Source organism: Prionailurus viverrinus, chromosome A2 (assembly GCF_022837055.1).
Source record: "Prionailurus viverrinus isolate Anna chromosome A2, UM_Priviv_1.0, whole genome shotgun sequence".
Classification (NCBI taxonomy): domain Eukaryota; kingdom Metazoa; phylum Chordata; class Mammalia; order Carnivora; family Felidae; genus Prionailurus; species Prionailurus viverrinus.
In genome coordinates, this window is record NC_062562.1 from 61,073,352 (window position 1) to 61,091,512 (window position 18,161).

Consider the following 18,161-nt stretch of genomic DNA (forward strand, 5'->3'; position numbering starts at 1 on the left):
GTGGGGGAGGGCCCTGGGTTGGGACTGCTGGGAGCGGGTGGGGGAGGGGCCCTGCTGTGCTGCAGGCCAGCAGGTGTGGGAAGGCCTCTGGGCACTCACCCACGAAGCTGAGGACGACTGGCAGGAAGACCAGGCCGTGCAACAGGCCCAGCAGGGTGATGAGGAGGTTGAGGCGGAAGAAGAAGATCTGGATGAGCTGCGCCTTGGCCAGGCCCAGGACGAGGATCCCCGGCAGGTTGGTCATGGCCACGCCCGCGAACACCTGGGGGTCACAGGCCCCGTAAGATGGGGGCACAGGGTGGGGGGGGGGGACGGGAACTGCAGGGGGGTGGCCGGCTCACTCACCGCGCTGCCCATGAAGATCGTGGCCTCCTTGGCCCTCTCCAGCCGGGTGAGCCGGGTGCTGATGGCAAAGGCGCGGGTGATGTGGGACACAAACTCCACGGAGATGCCCACCGCCTGGGGGCAGAGACGGGCGTTAGGCATGCGAGGGCCGGGGCGTGGGGTCTCTGGAAGGAAGCAGAGTGTCCGGTGTGGCGCATTACCGTGACCAGGTTGATGAGGGACACGGCGTTGTAGCTGATGCCCCACAGGGCCATGAAGCCCACGGTGTCCACGAGGATCATGACGATGGAGAACAGGTTGAGGAGGCCGGAGCGCAGGTCCATGCCCAGCAGCAGGCAGCAGACGGCGAACGTGGGCAACAGGCACATGGCAAGCATGAAGAGGCCTTCGGGGACCACCGTCAGGTACTGCTCGTAGAACACGTTGGTGATCCTGTGGGCGGGGCAGCGGAGCGCTGTCACCGCCGGGGGCGCGCCACTTCCCGCCTCCGGCTCAGGCTCCAGGCTCCCCGGGGACCCTCCCACCCCTGCCACGGGCCTCACGTGTAGGGGAAGACCTCGAAGGCCGGGTCGGTGCCCGGCACCTGCCGCAGGTGGGCGGTGATGTTGGCCGCCAGTGCTCGTGCCGCCCGTAGGGCCTCCGTGTAATCCTGTGAGTTCCGCAGCGGCTTGTGGTAGGCCATGAACCTCGAGGCTGCGCCCCCGCGGGGGCAAGGAAGGTCAAGGTCACTGCAGGCGCCCTCAAACCCCAGGGACACTTGGGGGATGGGGCTGGGCAGCCACCAGGATGGAATTCTTAACTTGTGAGCGAGGGGCCCTGCCTTTGGGGGTTGCACCCCTGTGGGAGGCCCGCCCGGCCTGACTGCCACGGGCACAGCCTAAAGACACCAGGATAAACCCAGATGCTGTTGTCCGGGGTTTCAAAACATGCATCGGATGTTTCAGATTAATTCAATTACTTTTTTGATGTGCATTTTCCTAGAGGGAAGATCCAGAAAGGGAGACAAAACCCTGCAAGTAGTTCACCTGACAGGGCTGTGCTGTGGGTGACCCCTGGGCAGGTGCAATAGCCATTCACTTAACCAGGTGACCGCCTCTGGGCATGATTTGTGCATGTGAGGAAGGGGTGTGGGTGGCTTGGTGCGGCACCAACTGGTGAGAGTCCGTGAATGTCTCACCGACTGAGGATTTGGGGCAGGGCGTGGGGGAGAAAAAAGCAGGGCACACAGGGGTGAAGTCTGAGAACGTGGAGCCGGGTAACACGACCTCTGAGGACAGGGCCAGGGCAGGCCAAAGCCCCCACGGAGGAGGGAGGAGAGAAGACTGGAGGCTGAGAGGCTCTTCCCTGGGGCTTGCAGGGACCCGCCCCCCGCCCCCGCCACTGCCCTGGGAGCAGCTGACTCTGGTCTTCCCTGCCAGGTGAGGTCACGCTTACCTAAAACTTGGTTACCAGGTCCCAAATCCACGGAGGTGCTATACGCTGCCAGTCCACTGCCAGAAAGAGCGAAGGCTTCATCAAGGCCATGGCCACACTCGGGGACCGTCCCCCGCCAGCACTCACCCCAGGCTTACCCTTTGGGACACTTGATGTTGGGTGGGTCCTCCAGGAACCAGGGCAGGTATTTGTGGAACTGGTCCACTGATGGCCGGACGGGGCCCAGAGTGAAGTTCACACAGCTCTTCAAGCAGGCCAGGGAGTCTGCAAAGAGAGCGGGGGCTCTGGGCAGAGGCGTCACCCCCCCCGGCTCCATTCCCACCAAGGTCCCCACATACTTCCACCACCCAACAGCCATGTGACACGTGTGGTCTGGAGGGGTCTGCCCTTGTCTCTGTAGGACAGGGCTGTGGAAACTGCTGGCAGCTGTAGGCAGGTGAGGAAGAGATGTGCAGGGCAAAGAAACAACCCCCTTGGGCCTCCCCACTTCCCCTACAAGCGCAGCTGCTCTGGGACCAGAGCCACATGCTAACCTGGCCCTCCACCACCCACCACCCTCGAGTGTTGGTGTGCCCAGAGATCACCACTCAGGGGGCGCCTGCACAGTGGGGCGTGGTCACCCACACGTGTGCTCTGAGCCCACACCCCTACCCCAATCGACCCTGCAAGTGGGCCTCGCCAGTCCGCTCCTCTCTTGCCTCAGTTTCCCCAAGCTGTGTTAGGTAGGCCATGAGCCCCCAGAGGCCCTGCACTCACTAACGGTCGAGGGGCAGAATTTGTCTTTGTTGGCACCAAAGGCATACAGGCGGCAGCAAGAGGACGGGGTCAGCCAGTCAATGAAGTCATCCACCCAGGAAGAGGCAGGGATGGCCAGGTAAGACCTGAGGGCACATGGAGAGGAGGCTGGGGTAGGGGGACCAGGTGGGCAGTTCTTCTGGTGGCCCCAAGGTACTGGGCTTCCTCGGAGAGTCAGGAGGGGGCAGCTGGCCACTCACTCGTCAGGGAACTCAGTGGCGAACTGTATCTTCTGGGTTAAGGAGAAGCTGTCGCATCCTGCGCTCGAGCAAATGGCATTCATTCCCGCCTCGCTGGAGAAGTTGTAGCCTCCAGTGGTGACGAAGTAGACTGGAGCCCCCACCTCAAAGTAGCGGTTCAGAAAGAGGAAATAGTCGAGCAGGTAGGAGTCCTGGAACAGAGGACGGCCAGTGAGGCTGGGGCCAGACTCACCCCAGGGGCGCACTCCAGCTGGTGCTCACGGAGGTCTGCTGCACACCCAGGGGCGCGATCCAGCTCATGCTCACAGAGGTCTGTACACACTCACAGAAGTGTGTGCAGGAGGTACACACATGGGCGCACCTGCTCATAGAGACGTGCTCACAGAGGTGCGTGTGCACATCGTATCCTAATCACCAGTACACACACAGAGTGACATACTCTGCCCCACGTGAATACACTCTGACAGGCATACAAACATGCATGCATGTGTAACACGATCCCTTCCTATTATCTCCCTTCCAGCACAGCCCACAGGCGTGTGCACGTGGAGACAGGCAGTGTGTCAGGCACCTGCATGGCCTGTTCCTTTCTCCCAAAACCTCTGAGCACTGGAAGAGAAGATGGGGTACGAGAAGCCAGGAGTCCACCCCCGCCCCCAACCTAGACACAACTGCACAACCCGTCTGATGGGGTCTGCAGCCCTGGGGGCAGTTGAGGGCTCGCAGCTTCCAGGGAAAGGCCTGGATGGTGAACTGTGCTTTGTGTCAACACCTTCAGCTCCCAGCACATGCAGGTGTCCCAGGGGCAGTTTGTATACCACTTGCGGAGTCCAGCATGGGACATAAGGACCCCACACTCTATACATGGCTGATTTGCGTTCTGATTGCCGGTCACTGAGCTTCTGATCTCGGTGGTGCAGAGTCAGGCTGTACCGTGGTCTCCCCCACCTCCAGCTGGCCCGACTGCCAGGATATTTAAATGGCAAGTGACTGGCTTATTTTCCGCTTCATGTTTCCCCTTTTTCTCCTTTGGGGAGCCAACCATTTAAGGAATAGGACATTCAAACGCAAATACCGAAGTCACCGCACATTACCAGGGAAAGGCACAGGCTCATCAGACTTTAATTTTATACCACAGGCTAATCTCCCGGACACAGACACAGCAACGTCACATTTGGGGGGGAAAAAAAAAAGCAAACCTTAGAGAAGGGAGGAGAATCTGATCTTCAGAGTTACCATATGATACAACTCAACTGTGTGTTTTTCAACAACAAAAATCGCAAGACACACAAAGAATCAAAGTGTGGCCCATACCTAGGAACAAAAACTAATCAACAGATGATCTTGAGAAAGAACAGACAGAATCAGACAGAAACTTTAAAACATCTGTCTTGGGAATGCTTACAGAGCTAAAATAAGATACAGACAAAGTCAAGAAAAGAAAGTATGGACAAAGTGGAAAGACCACCAAATAGAAGACATAAAACGGAGACCAGGAACAAATTCCAGAGCTGGAGAGAAGGAGAAATACAGGAAAAATTCTGTTCATAGATGACATGATGGTATGTATATAAAACTAACATTCCACCAAAAAACCCCTTAAAACTGGTAAAGGAATTCAGCAAAGTGGCAAGTTACGAGATCAACACGCAAGAATCAGTTTCATTTCTATACACGAACAATGAATAACCCAAAAAGGAAGCCAAGGGAAGTGCAGTTATAAGAGCATAAAGCGAATAAAATACTTAGGGATTAACTTTACTGAGGGTGTGAAAGACCGGCATGCTGACAGCCATGCCATATCTCAGAAAGAAATTAAGACACAAATAAATGGGGAGATGCCTGTGCCCACGAGCTGGGAGGATGAATATTATCCAGGCCACCAAGGAGCCTCCAGCTTCAGTGTGATGCTATCAAGACCCCAATGACGTTTCTTACAGAAATAGAAAAATTTATCTTAAAATTCGTAAGGGACTCCAAAGAGCCAAAATAATCTTTAAAAAGAATAAAAGTTGGAGGACTCACATTTCCTGATCTCAAAACTGACCACAAAAGCACAGTAATCTAAGGAGTGAGGTGCTGGCATAAAGACAGACACACAGACCGATGGGACAGAAGACAGCCCAGATGTAAACCCTTGCGTGTATGGCGACATAGACTCTGACAAGGGTGCCAAGACCATTCTGTGGGGAAGGGGAGTCTCTTCAACGCTTGCTGCTGGGGACACGGACGTCTACACACAAAAGAATGAAGTTAGACCTTCAAAAATATACATAACTATGCACAAAAATTAACTCCAATGGACCCAACACTTAAGGGCTGAGTTTGTAACTCCCGGAGAGGAAAGCACAGGGGAAACCTTCCAGATACTGGGTTTGGTGATTATTTCTTGAATGACCCCAGAAGCCTGGGTAACAAATGGAAAAATAGGCAAATTGGAATTGATGAAAACTTTAAAAAGTTTTTTAAAAGGTTTTATTTTTAAGTAATCGCTACTCCCAGTACAGGGCCTGAACTCACAACCCCGAGATCAAGAGTTGCACACTCCGACTGGGCCAGCCAGGTGCTGTGAGAATTGAAAACTTCTGTTCATCAAAAGACATTTCTGATATAGTAGAAAGGCAACCAACAGAAGTGGAAAAGACATTTGCCAATCATGTATCTGATTAAAAATACTCAGAATATCTAGAGAATTCCCAAAACTGAGCAAAGAGACAAACAAACAAAAACAACCAATCTGATAAAAAATGAACAAAAGACTTAAACACACATTTCTCCAAAGAAGACACACAAATAGCCAATAAACATATGGAAAGATGCTCAGCATCACTGATTATCTGGGAAATGTAAATCAAAACCTCAGTGAGATGCCCCTTCACACCGGGCAGGATGGTACTATCAAAAGGGGGGATGGGGGTGCCTGGGTGGCTCAGTCGGTTAAGTGTCTGACTTCAGCTCGGATCATGATCTCACAGTTGGTGGGTTCGAGCCCTTCGTCAGGCTGTGCTGACAGCTCAGAGCCTGAAGCCTGCTTCGGATTCTGTCTCCCTCTCTCTGTGCCCCTCCCCTGCTTGTGCTCTTTCTCTCTCTCTCAAAATAAATAAATAAAGTTAAAAATAAATTACAGTTAGCGTTATCACGTGGCCCAGCAGTTCCCCCTCTGGGAACACACCCGGAAGAATGGAATGCAGGTTTGGAGAGAGATCTCTGTGCACCTGCGTCTGCAGCAGCCTCATTACAAACACTGAGACAGGAAGGAAGCCTTGTGCAGAGACAAAGGGTAAAGACAATGCAGAGTGTGTGTGTGTGTGCGCGCGCGCACGCATGAATGTGTGAGCATCGTCAGCCTTGACAGGAAAGGACGCTCTGACACCAGAGAACCTGACTCCAAGTGGAAGGAGCCAGACACAGAAGGACACGCACTGAAGGGGGGGGAGGGGTCCAGTCCACAGAGACAGAGAGGACACGGTGGGTACCAGGGTGGGTAGGGCAGGGGGAGTCGGTGCGGTCACCCTTGTTGCCATCCTCCTCAGATCCTTCGCATGCCTCTCTTCCACTCACGAGGCCATCTGGCCCCTCCAGCCATGGAGGTCTTACCTTCCATAGAGCCCCTGACCTTCCGTGTCTCCGAGGCCCGAGGAGGTGGTGTGCCAGCACAGGGCAGGCATGAGGTGAGCCGTCAGTCACTCTGGATGCTCGCCCCACACGGCCAGCCCCCCATGGCCTGCTTCTGCCCCCCAGGAGCCTTGGGGCTGGCACCGCCCCTGTGCATCCACACACCGGCTCAGCTGCTCTCCCGGGTCCCCGTCGTGAACAGCCCCACACTGCCTACCAGGTCCCCCCGCCCACACCTGGCCCCCGGGGGTGTGCCCTGTCCCCCCTGAACCCTGGGCCACCGAGCGGAGGTCACAGGGCACAACTCACCTTGGGAAGGGCCAGCTCCTGATCCAGCCCCACACTGGCCCGGCACATGAGGTACAGCCCGGCTCCAAACAGGCCCGTGAACAGCAGCAGCTGTGGGGGGGCGGGGGGGTAGGGGGGGGCACTCTGGAGCTGGGCCAATGGCGTCCCAACCACCCCGCACACGGGCGAGCTCGAGGTCCCTGCGGGCAGGCAGACCCTCCCACTCCACTCACCACAACCACACGTGTGACCCGGTGCAGCAGGAGTGGGACGTAGACCTTGCGGAAGAATCGCAGCAAGAGCCCCTCACTTTGGCCCGGGGGGGGCAGCTCCCGAGCGCCAGCACAGCAGCACACATCCATCCTGGAGGCCTGCAGGGGCGCAGGGTGGGGGGACATGCCAGCGTGCTGTGTTCTCAACTTTTACTTTCCACGGTGATGAAACACCGCCACACTTTGTACTGTCCCTCTCAACATCTCGCTTCTAGCTTTTCTTGGCCCTTTGTACCTTGCAGATTTGATCCTATTCCCCTAAGTTATCAAACCAAACTTGCTTCTCTGTGGGGTCCTAGGGACTGCGTGGCCCGCACAGCCCCACATGCCGTCCCTGCACCCAGCCCCGCTCTGTGAGCCGGCTCTGCCGGGCAGGTCCCGGGTCCTGCCCCAGCCCTACCTCCTGCCGCCTACTGTCCAGGGACAGCAGGGCCACGAAGGCTGACACCTGCAGCAGAAAGTCCAGGATGACAGCCAAGCCGGAGGTCAGGGCGAAGGTCCTCACTGCTGGCATGGGGGTCAGGGCCCCTGGGGGTGCAGGGGTAAATCTCAGGGCGTGGCATCTGCTGCCACAGTGGAGGGAAGGGGCTGCCCACAGGCACCACCCAGGTGGGGAGGGGCTGCCCAGCCTCACCGAGAAAGAAGCAGATGGCCTCAGACAGGCTGCAGAGCAGCATGCTGGGGGCCACCCTGCCCAGTGCGCGGCCGATGTGGTCCTCTCGCCGCTCTCCAGGCCTCCGCGGCAGCCTCTGTGTGGGGACACCAGGGACAGCGTCCAGGGCCAGCAGGGAGGGCACAGCCCTGGCAGGAAGGCCCCGCCCCAGTGAGGAGCAGACCCTGCGAACACCCTGCTTCTCAGGGTCTGGCCGGGAGACGTGCTTGGCGTGTTCCAGGCCATGCACGGCACACTCCTTCCAATACATCCCTGGGTCCCTAAAAGTGCACCAGTGGGAGAGGCTAAATCTACGGGGATTGCATGTCCGTGGACTGCTACAGAGGAGGCCGAGAAGTGCCGCATGACGTTCAGCACAGGGCAAGGAAGCACACGTGGTAGGAATGCACTTGTGTGCAAGATACAGGATGCTCCGTTTTGCACAGACTGTGGACACAAATGCTGGTACAGAAGAGGAGTGCGCCAGAGGCCCAAACCCGTACAGGGCTGGGTCTGCGAGAAGAAGAGAGCCCCGCCCTCTCACCTGGTACTCAAGCACTAGGATAAAGATGTTGTCAGCACCCACGGCCAGCACCAAGAAAGGCACCACCTGCAGGATCACCAGGGAGGAGGGGACGCCCAGGTACGAGAAGAAGCCCATGGCTGCCGTGACTGCTCCCAGCACCACGGCCACACCGCCCAGGCCCAGCGTGGCCTTGGCATCCACCTACAATGGAGCGGGGTTCAGTCTCCTCAGCTGCCCCAGGTGCCCCCCACCCCGAGCTGGAGAAGGGTGGCAGGCCTGGGGCAGGCATGCTGGGGGTCTCTGCGTTCCCGCATCCCCCAGCACAGGTCCTGCCCCAGGAGGATGGGAATCGATCATGAGGCCTTTTGAGCAGAAGTATCACTCCTTGGGGAGCCACTGCGGGGATGTCTACAGGTTGCTCTGTGGAAGGTTCTGGATGCCCCGACAGGCAAGCCCACCCCACTGGGCCCCTCCAGATCCTTACCGCCACCCGGCGCCAGCTGGAGTAGCTGCCCAGGGCCAGGGAGATGTACAGGAAGATGACAATGTAGCTGACCCCGAAGACCGGCAGGTCCTGGGCCGTGGTGCGATTGATCTCGTCCTCCAGGGAGCGCTATGGATGCACACCCCACAGCCCCGCTGACCTGAAGGCTCCGTGAGCCCAGCCAGGCTGCTGGGTCCTGTCTTCCTCGTGGGCAGCTGCAGGCCCAGGGTCGCCCGGGGTGGGGGGGTCCAGGAGGGGGACACGGTGACCCACCAAAGCCACCTGGGTCGCCCGCCCCTCCAGAGGCAGGGAGCCTGAAGCCTACCTCCGCCATGAATGTGACCTGGAACCTGCCGGCTGTCCGCTGCTGGAAAGCTCTCATCGTCTCCAAGAAGGCCCCCTCCCAGAGCTTTGCCTGTGCCAGCCGGGAGTCCCGAGGGGCGTAGTTGTTAAGGGAGAAGGTCATGATCAGGGCCTCTGCCTCAGAGTAGTCTTTCCCTGGGATAAGAAATGTTCAGCCACCCTCCTTCCTCACCCCTGCTCCCCTCCCCACTCCAGCCTCACCCCTGCTCACCTCCCTCCCTCTGGCCTCACCTCTGCTCACTCCAGCTCCATTCCCCCACTCCAACCTCACCCCTGCTCCCCTTCCCCCTCCAGCCTCACCCCTGCCCCCCCCCCGCCTCTAGCAGCACCCCTTCGTCCCTCCCCAACCGTCCATATCCAAGTCATTGTCTTACCCCTCCACCCCACTTCCCTCTTTTAGCCAAGGGCAAGCCTGTGAACTCAGGCACAGAACCAGAGGGCCTGAGCAGGCTGGGAGAAGATGAAAAAGGTAGCAGTCCTTTGGCCCCAGCCAGCCCCCCACAAGCCTGGCCACCCCAGGCAGTGAGAGCCCATCAGTATTCCCACCCTCCCACCCACCGTCCCTGCCCCATATTGCCTCCTTGCTGGCCTTCCCCAGAGCCACCTGGCTTACCTCTGTAGCCCCCCACAGCAAGAAAAGGGAAGACAGGGCCCCCGTAGTCAGCCATGCAGCTCAGGGCTAGAGCTGTGCCGTCCTTGAAGGTGAGAGGGGCACTGGGGGGAGAAGGAAGGACCTTTCCTGGCCCCGTGCCCATTGCCAGCCCCAGACTGCCACCACTGTCCCCTGACCCATGGTCAGAACCACTTTTCCCCAAAAAATTTCCCTCATCCCGACCCAGAGTGGAGCAGAGCTCTGTGACCAGGGCTGTGTGAGCTCTCCCTTCACACCTGCTGACTCTGCAGGCTCGAGACCACATCCCAGACAAGGCAGGTCCATGAGTGTCACACACGTGGACTGCCGGGGGTCACCAGGACTTAGCCCTGGGAATCTGGCACAAGCTCCACTCCTACAAGACAGCCTCGCAGTGTTCAGCCTGTCCCCCCGCCAGCCTGGAACCCCCAGGCCCTGAGACCAGATCTTCCTTTCTGTGCACAAATTACTAGCCCAGACCCCTTGGACATGTCTCTACTGAGCCTTCCTGCAAGTGCATGTCGGGTACCCTGACAAAGTGGTCTTTGTGAGTGAGCACTGGGTCACCAGCTATCCTGGGCATGCTGATTGCTATGTGACCTTGAACAGCTCACCACACCCCTGGCCCTCAGTTTTCCTGTCTCTGGAATGGAGATAATCAGACCACCCCAGAGATGTTGTGAACATCCAAAATCAAAATAATGCCAACGCAAGGACTGGACCTGGGGACAGAGCTCCTTCCCTGACTCGCCAGTTCTGAGCACCAGCCAGGACCAAGACACCAGTTCTGGGAAGCAGCCCGAGGGGTGGAACCCTGGGTCCCTCACCTAATCCAGTGGTTCTCAGTGCGGTGTCAGGGCCCGGGAGTCTTAGACACCCTTTTGAGGGTCTGCAAGGTCAAAACCAATCTCATAATAATATAAGATGCTTTCTGCCTTTCCCCCTTCATTTGCCATCGGGTATAAGGGATAGAGACAGTCTGCTGATGTGCCTTCAGAGTCCATATCACAACTAACATTTAGGAAAAACCACATGCTGAGTTTGGGTGTATATCAAAGAAAACCGCCAAGTACGTGGGGAGGCTCTCACGATGCTCCCCCCTCGTCCAGCCACATGGGCGTGACGTCAGAGATTCTCACTACGGCCCCAGCCAGCAGGCCACACGCAGAAGCCAGAAGCCAGCTATCCCCCATTAAACAAGACAACAAAGAGATCTGTAAAGATGTAAAACAATGTCACTCTTATCACTGACTCTTCTTGTTTGGAAAATAGTTATTTTGTATAAAAGTATGCTATTCACGTTGACATGTAATGGGGCTTGTTACTGTCGTCTCATCATGTGGTGGATGTCAGTAGACATAGCCTCTACCTGGGCCAGAGCAAACCGGGGTATTCGGTCTCTTGTGACAGTGTCAGCAGGCCCAGACCAGGAATTGTGGACCTCTGCAAACTATAATCTCAGGGAGCCTCGGCCACTGCCTGCCCACCCATTGCCCTCCCGGGTGAGCCTTCACTCTCAACCCCAAGGCCCAGCAGTCTCACTGCTGTCTCATTTGCAGCACAGCAGAGTGGAGGCAGCTGGGGACCAGACCCCAAGATTACCACGGTGTGTGGCTGCACCCTGCACAGGGGCACCCAGCCCCTGCTGGGTGACCCTGCGGTGCTGGGGGCCTGCATGGACGCACACACATCACATCGCTCCATCACACTCAAAGAAAGAACAGCAAGGAGGCAACTGCTCTGTCTGAGCGGGGTCAGAACCAGGGAGGCCATGATGGCCATGCGCAAACCCACGCCAGCCAGTGGGAGCCACGGCGGGGGTGGCAGGGAGGAGTGTGGAGAGGAAGGGTGTGTTGCAGCCCCTGAGACAGAGACGCGGGGCCACACAGGACCCCAGGGGCCAGGCCAAGCCCCGCTGCACCTGGCAGTCCCCTTCCCTCCCCAGGGCCAGCCGGCGAGGACTCACTTAGCACAGTAGAGAAAGTGGTCCCTCCAGTCCACTTGAGAGGTCTGCCCGGTCAGCGTCTGGTTGGCCGTGAGCAGCAGGCGCGTGCGATTGTTCTGGAAATACTGCAAGAGGCTGTTGACGCAACAGTCGGAGAGGCTGGTGTTGTGTGGGTTGAGGGGCGCGAAGCACACGTCCTGCAGCGACACATTGCGCTGCTCCTCGGGTGACCACACCTGCAGGTGTCGCAGCGTCTCCTGCAGCTCCAGCACCTCCAGCAGGATGTCGGGGGCCAGAACCCCACTGAAGTTCTTGGGCCCCAGCAGCAGGGAGTTGTAGCTGGAGCCAGGCCGTGTGGGTGCCGTCAGGATCACCTGGTTGGTCCGCAAGAAGGGGCCGAAATGCTGGTCATGAAACTCCTTCTCTCTCCGGGCCTGGCTGCTGGGGGCCGACCACAGCTCCACGGGGTCCGTGGTCAGCTCCATGAAGGCCAGGCCTCCTGAAAAGGCCACCACCACGGCGATGGACACCAGCAGGATGCTCAACGGCCACGAGGCCACCCACGTGCCCCAGCCCTGGAAGCACTGGCTGAGGAGGCTATGCGTGGACAGGCTCAGTTTGTCGGAGAGGCTGGTGCCCACCGTGGGGTCCCGCATCTTGCCCTTGCCCCAGCAGGAGGCCAGGCGGGGCCCCACCAGGAAGGCGGTAAGTACAGCAAAGGCCGAACAGAGGGTGATGACGAGGACCAGCCCGCCTGCCATCCGGCCCATGTAGAAGGTGGCGTCCAGGGCCTGGGGCCGGGCGATCGCGGGGCACGAGGCGGCGCAGTCTTGGCAGGAGCAGGCGGCTGCGCCGTCCGCCTGGGACTCGTTGCATGGTGCCACCTCCCCGTTCAGAAGCTGCACCCCACTCCCCGGCGTCTGACCAGGCTCCAAGAGGTAGAAGGTGATGTCCAGGGGGGCCAGGCCATTTCCTGTGTCCCCCTGGAAGTTGAGCCAGCGCTGAGCGTTGCAGAGGGCGGAGCCATAAACACCACACATGGTGCCCACAGCCAGCGTGGCCGCCGCAGGGACACGCACCCGGCTGCATGAGTCGTAGGTCCGCCTGGCGAAGCTGCTCTGGTAGAAGGCCTCGTAGGCCACTACAGCCGGCGGCCGGCCGTCCCCGCGCCAGGCCACGCGCGTCACGTTGACGAAAAGGCTCTGGTTGGGGCTGCAGGTGTTGTGGCAGTGCAGGCTCACGAAGTTGTCGGTGCAGGCGGGGCAGCGTGCGAGGAGTGCCTTGGTGACCGCCAGGCTCGCCTCCAGGGACACCAGCTGCTTGGCGGAGCAGCAAGCGTAGGTGGTGTCGGGGCCAGCATACAGGCGGGGGCAGATGCGCCGCAGGAGGGCCAGGTGCTCGCCGGCCAGGAGGCGGGCGGGTGTGTTGGACAGGCAGGACACGTTGGCCAGGGGAGCCAGGCCTCCGGACAGCTCTGGGTTCTTGCCACACTCGTCGTAGAAGGCGCAGTAGCCAGACCGGTGGATGGGTGTGTACAGCTCGGCCCGGGCCTACGGCAGGATGCCATCACCATGGGGCCCAGCACCACTTGCAGCAGATGGCCTCGGGGCAGGGGTGGGCATGGGGTGCACAGCCCGGGGACCTGGGGAGGGACGGGTGCTCCCGCAGTTTTCGGGGCGTGATGACTGGACAAGCCAGGCCTGTGTCCCAAGTGATGGGGTTACTGAGGAGAGGGAGGTGGCCGGCAGACCTGCATTTAGCAAGGTCATGCAGGAGGGTGAGGAAACAGGTGGGGAGAACGGCGGAGCGGGGCGGGGACACCCTTGGAGGCTGCCACCTAGTCCTGCTGAGAAACGGCAGCCACGACAGGTTGGGGGGCTGCAGGCTGCATCTGGGGGCCCAGGGCCCCTCTGTGAGATTCTGTGCAGACCTTCCCTCACCTGCTTGGGGCTGACAGCCTTCAGCCGCCCCCCCCCTCCCAGACGTGCCACAGCCCAGGAACTCCTCCCCACCTAGCGTTCAACCCTCATTGGGTGATTCCCATGCACCCCCAGCCCACCCCAAAGGCATCCCACGATGGGACCCTCCTTCGTCCCTCCACTGGCCACCTGAGGCCAGGACATCCGCGGGCACCAGGGATGGGAGGCACACAGGCACCCCCCATCCCCAGCACTCGTGTCCACCTCACCCTATGACCCTGAGCTATGGGCCACCCAGAACCCCCGCCCACACTCCTCTTTCGGGGCGCCTGGGGTCCCTCATCTATCCACAGACCAGCCCCTCAGAGTCAGGCCCTCCTCACTGTGGCCAAGCAGCCCCCTGCCGGACAGTTCTGCGGGCAGCAGTGGAGGGGTGACCACTGGCACCGGGACTCACCGAGTGCAGGAGCAGGGCCCATAGCAGCCAGCCCTTCAGTCCAGCCTCCGCCATCCTGGCTCTGGGAAGGCGTCTAGGGGAGAGGGGCCAGGCCACGGGGACAGCTGAGGGCTGGCTCCTGGGGACACACAGTGCCGGTCCAGGCAGCACATACACTTAACCCGGTGGTGCTCAGCAAGGCAGCGTCCCCGTTGGGGAGGGCCTGACCTGACTGGTCGGGGACCAATGGGGCTGAGCCCCACAGCTCCCAGCTGGTTAATGATCCACCTTCTCCTGCCCTCCCACCTGAGTCCCACCCTCTCCACGAGCCTCCCGGGGAGGCGCTGGGGTCTCCCCTTCATCTGCTTCTCAAAGCAAGGACTGGCCCCCAGAACCCCTGCTCGCCACAGCCTGCCCCCCCTCACCCAGCCCAGCCCAGAGCCCCTCTCTCTCAGCCCCCTTCTGGGAGCCAGCCAGCTCCGGCTGGGACACACCTTTGCACCGTCAAGCTTAGCAACAGTTAATTAATATTAACAGCCTGATAACAGAGGGGACTGTTATGGGTGGAGTGACCAGTGACAAAGCCCCCTCTGGGTGGAGGGGGCAGACCATCTCCCGAGGGGTCTGACAGTCCTAGAGGCCCCAGATGTGACAGCCACAGCCCTCCTCTGCCTGCCCGGCTCTCCCATCTCGTCCCCCTCTCTACTGTCCCTACAGGGGCAGAGTGTCAGCGGGAGCCCCGGGTGTGCAGCAGACACCTTCTCTCCCTCCCCCGGGCTCTCCCTATCACCAGATGGGCCAGACCTTGGCCCCCATGCCAAGGCTGAGCTGATAAGGGAGCCTGTGGGGAGCGACTCCTGTCGCCCGCCCGCCTCCACACAGCAGGAAGGAAACATATTTCATGGACCCTGGCCTGACTCAGAGGAGCCACGCAAGCCGACAAGCCAGACAAGCTGAGGGGGCTCAGGCCCCTCCCCAGGCCCTGAGTCAGCCACACGTTGGGGAAGAATCCGGCCCAGCCCGGGGCTGTGCTGGCTGCCGGCCGCCATCCAGTTCCCTGTGGGCCCAGCCCCCTGTACACCTGCTGCCAGATGCTGAGACCCCAGCCCCACTTGGGGTCTCTGTCCCTGCTCCTGCGTACCCTCCCCAAGAAGCCCACCCGAGACAGGGATTTCCCTGCAAATAGTTTACTGAGAGGTGACCCCACATGGCACCAGCAGGGACGGGGAAAGGGCAGGAAGCCACATGGGCACCCCGGGGCTTGCCAGGGACTCCTGGAGACTGTGGGGCACATACCGCATCTCCTCCAGTGGCCGGTTGGGGACCTGTGACAGCTTTAGCCCCAGGCTTCTCTGGTGTGTGGAGCCACTGCCCCCTTAGTCCTAGTTGTGTCCCAGCAGAGGCTGGCAGATGGAGGCCCCCAGAGACGGAAGAGCCATGCAGAAATGAAGGAGGCTCGCAGAGGCAGTGGGGTGGGGGGGAGGCCCACAGAGGCAGGGGGCAGGGAGGGGGTAGGCCCAAAGAGGCAGAGCCCAGATGCGTGGTCTGGGATCTTCCCTGAAACACACCCAGGGTGAAAGCAGACCTGGGCTCTGAGCAGATGAACTTGCTCTCCACAATCCCACCTCGGCATCTCTGAGGTCACACTGCCACCCAGATCTGAGTTGTGAGTGTGTATGTTCGCTCTTGACTGCCACTCTTTCTTCTTTGAGCACACATCCCCCACGCCTCCTTCCCTCTGATCAGCGCATTCCCTCTGGCTTGTGTCCTACAGAGTGACAGATCCAGTCTCCAGGAGCCGGAGGCTGGGCATCCCATTAGTTTTGGGTTAATGTCTTCATGCCCAACTCTATTTTCCTTGACTCCACATTGATGTAAACCGAGACCCTAGAGATGAGGCTAGTGCACCAGCGTAGCAGGTGCATGCTAAGTGCACGGCCCAGGAGCTCTTCCCATACACTAATCTAGAACACGTCGAGTGATTACCACACTGTTGCTTCATAGTATGCGGTTTAGGGCTCAGATGACTGAACCCCCAGGACTGAAATGCTTCCCACAGATGCCAGCAACCCAGTCAGCGGCCTCACCTTCACCGTCTATTGCATGTTGTCAGACTTGACAAACAGAGTCAGTAAGATGACACCTCGTTTCCCGCTCTCCTTTGTTTCCAGGGAAAGGGGTGTGCCTGCTCAGGCTGGACAGGAGTGAACGGGGCAACAGGGGTGGGAGGTGCCAGCTGCCTGCAGGGAAGCCTCACGGGGTCAGGTCTGGTGGATGCCTGGCAGTCTGTCCCGGTCCTGCACTGCTGGCTTGCTGCAAGGTCCAGGGGTGAGGCCGTGACGCTCAGCCAGCCTTTGGCTGGGGCCATGGCACCTGGCTGGGTGTGTGTGCCGTGCACTGACCAGCCCACATAGTGGCCAGCCTGCAGGGGAAGACCAGGGGTCCGGTCACCTCGGGGCAGCCTTCATCTTCCCTGTTGTCCAAACCCTGCCACTATTTGCTAAGGACTGTGTCCTCTGCTCTCCCAGGCTCCTCTGTAGCTGGCGGTGGCCCTGGGACCTGATTCTGGCCCACGTGAAGGTCTTTTCTTTTTACATAGGTGTCATTTTCTTTGAGCAGTCTCATGTTTGCAAATAAAAAAAGTGAGCAGAAAGTACAGGAGCTCCTGTAGACCCATCACTTCCCCACAGCCCGTTACTCTTACATTTGTGGGGCACATCCGCCGCAATTGATTACCCCATAGCAACATGTTATCAACTCAAGTCCGTGGCTTACGTTAGAGTTGGCTCTTGTCTCAATACTCTGGGGGATGTTACAGATACGCAGTGAAATGGGACCACTATCCTATCATACAGAATAGTCTCTCTGCCCAAAAACCCCATGCTCCACCTGTTACTCGCCCTTCAAACCCCCCACAGCCACAGCTCTTTGCACAGATGCTATTCTGCATGGCAAAAGACACATAGCCTGGGGGCGCCTGGGGGACTCAGTCGGTTGAGCGTCCGACTTCAGCTCAGGTCATGATCTCGCAGTTCCTGAGTTCGAGCCCCGAGTCGGGCCCTGTGCTGACAGCTCAGAGCCTGGAGCCTGCTTCAGATTCTGTGTCTCCCTCTCTCTCTGCCCCTCCCCTGCTCATGCTCCGTGTTTCTCTCTCAAAAATAAACACTTTTTAAAAACTTAAAAACAAAAGACACATAACACAAACATTCCTGTCTTACCCATCTATAAGCACACAGTTCAGTGTATTACGTATGTGCGCTCCATTGTGCAGCCACTGACGTCGTCCATCCTGTGAATATGAACTCCTGTCCCTTCCAAACCCCGACTCCCCCAGCCCCTGGCGACCGCTGTTCTGCTTTCTATCTGTCCGATTTTGGCCACTGCATGCACCTCACAAGAAGGCAATCACACAGTACTTGTCTTTCTTGTGATTGGCTTATTTCACGCAACATCACATCCTCAAGATTTGTCCATGTAGTTGCAGGTGCCAGAAGTTCCTTTTTAAAGGCTGAGTGATATTCTGCTCTGTGGACACGCCACACACTGCTTATCCAACCATCCATTGATGGACACTTGGGGTGCTTCTGTGTTTGGGCCACTGTGAATAATGTTATGGATATGGGTGTGCAACATCTCTTCCAGATCCTGTTTCAAATCTTTGGGGTACAGTTCTAGATGTGGAATTGCCAGGTCATACAGTGATTCTATTTTTAATTTTGTGAGGAACCAGCATACTGTTTTCCACAGTGGCTGCGCCATTTTATATTCCCACCAACAGTGCACGGGGACATTCAGGTCCTCAATCTTCAAATTTTCCACGTGGTTTCCTGTTGTTTCAATGGCAGCCATCTTGATGAGTGTGATGTAGTATCTCACTGGGTTTTGATTTGTATTTCCCTGATGATCAGTGATACTGAGAATCTTTTCATGTGCTTATTGGTCATTCCCACATCTTCCTTGGAGAAATGTCTATTCAAAATCTTTACTCATTTTGTAATCAGACTGGGTGTTTTTTAAATTATTATTTGTTGAATTTAGTTGTCATAAAATCTGGATATTAATCCTTTATCAGATACGTAGTTTGCATATATTTTCTCCCATTCTGTAGCTTGCCTTTTTACTCTCTTGATAATGACCTTTGACACGTAAGATTTAAAATTTTTCATGAAGTCAAATTTGCTGATTTGCTAACTGTGCTTTTGGTGTCATAGCCAATGAATCACCGACAGATCCAATGTCACAAAGCTTTTGTTTCT

The 18,161-nt window shown here is 58.0% G+C and overlaps 1 protein-coding gene and 1 long non-coding RNA gene across 6 annotated transcripts in view; one reads left to right on the forward strand and one right to left on the reverse strand.

Annotated features, from left to right (window-relative positions):
- Nucleotides 1-18,161, reverse strand: part of NPC1L1 (NPC1 like intracellular cholesterol transporter 1) — a 29,394-nt gene that overhangs the window by 345 nt on the left and 10,888 nt on the right. Inside the window, exons 2-19 of the mRNA XM_047848787.1 lie at nt 13,927-13,999; nt 11,572-13,100; nt 9,588-9,688; nt 8,937-9,109; nt 8,612-8,740; nt 8,146-8,328; nt 7,584-7,698; nt 7,350-7,477; nt 6,911-7,048; nt 6,699-6,788; nt 2,775-2,965; nt 2,536-2,660; nt 1,917-2,043; nt 1,780-1,835; nt 888-1,038; nt 546-777; nt 346-459; nt 100-262 (exon numbers count right to left, since the gene is read on the reverse strand). Coding sequence (XP_047704743.1) covers nt 100-262; nt 346-459; nt 546-777; nt 888-1,038; nt 1,780-1,835; nt 1,917-2,043; nt 2,536-2,660; nt 2,775-2,965; nt 6,699-6,788; nt 6,911-7,048; nt 7,350-7,477; nt 7,584-7,698; nt 8,146-8,328; nt 8,612-8,740; nt 8,937-9,109; nt 9,588-9,688; nt 11,572-13,100; nt 13,927-13,980 — 3,799 coding nt within the window. The 5' untranslated portion in view covers nt 13,981-13,999. The remainder of the gene's footprint in view (nt 1-99; nt 263-345; nt 460-545; nt 778-887; nt 1,039-1,779; nt 1,836-1,916; nt 2,044-2,535; nt 2,661-2,774; nt 2,966-6,698; nt 6,789-6,910; nt 7,049-7,349; nt 7,478-7,583; nt 7,699-8,145; nt 8,329-8,611; nt 8,741-8,936; nt 9,110-9,587; nt 9,689-11,571; nt 13,101-13,926; nt 14,000-18,161) is intronic.
- Nucleotides 98-3,954, forward strand: LOC125160144 (uncharacterized). 5 transcript variants are annotated; one of them, XR_007150155.1, is made up of 7 exons: nt 98-235; nt 580-749; nt 1,327-1,430; nt 1,798-2,215; nt 2,577-2,653; nt 2,817-2,956; nt 3,298-3,954. It is a non-coding gene; the product is annotated as an uncharacterized LOC125160144 (long non-coding RNA). The 5 variants fall into 5 exon arrangements; XR_007150157.1 differs by having other exon boundaries at nt 1,798-1,938; XR_007150154.1 differs by having other exon boundaries at nt 1,798-2,653.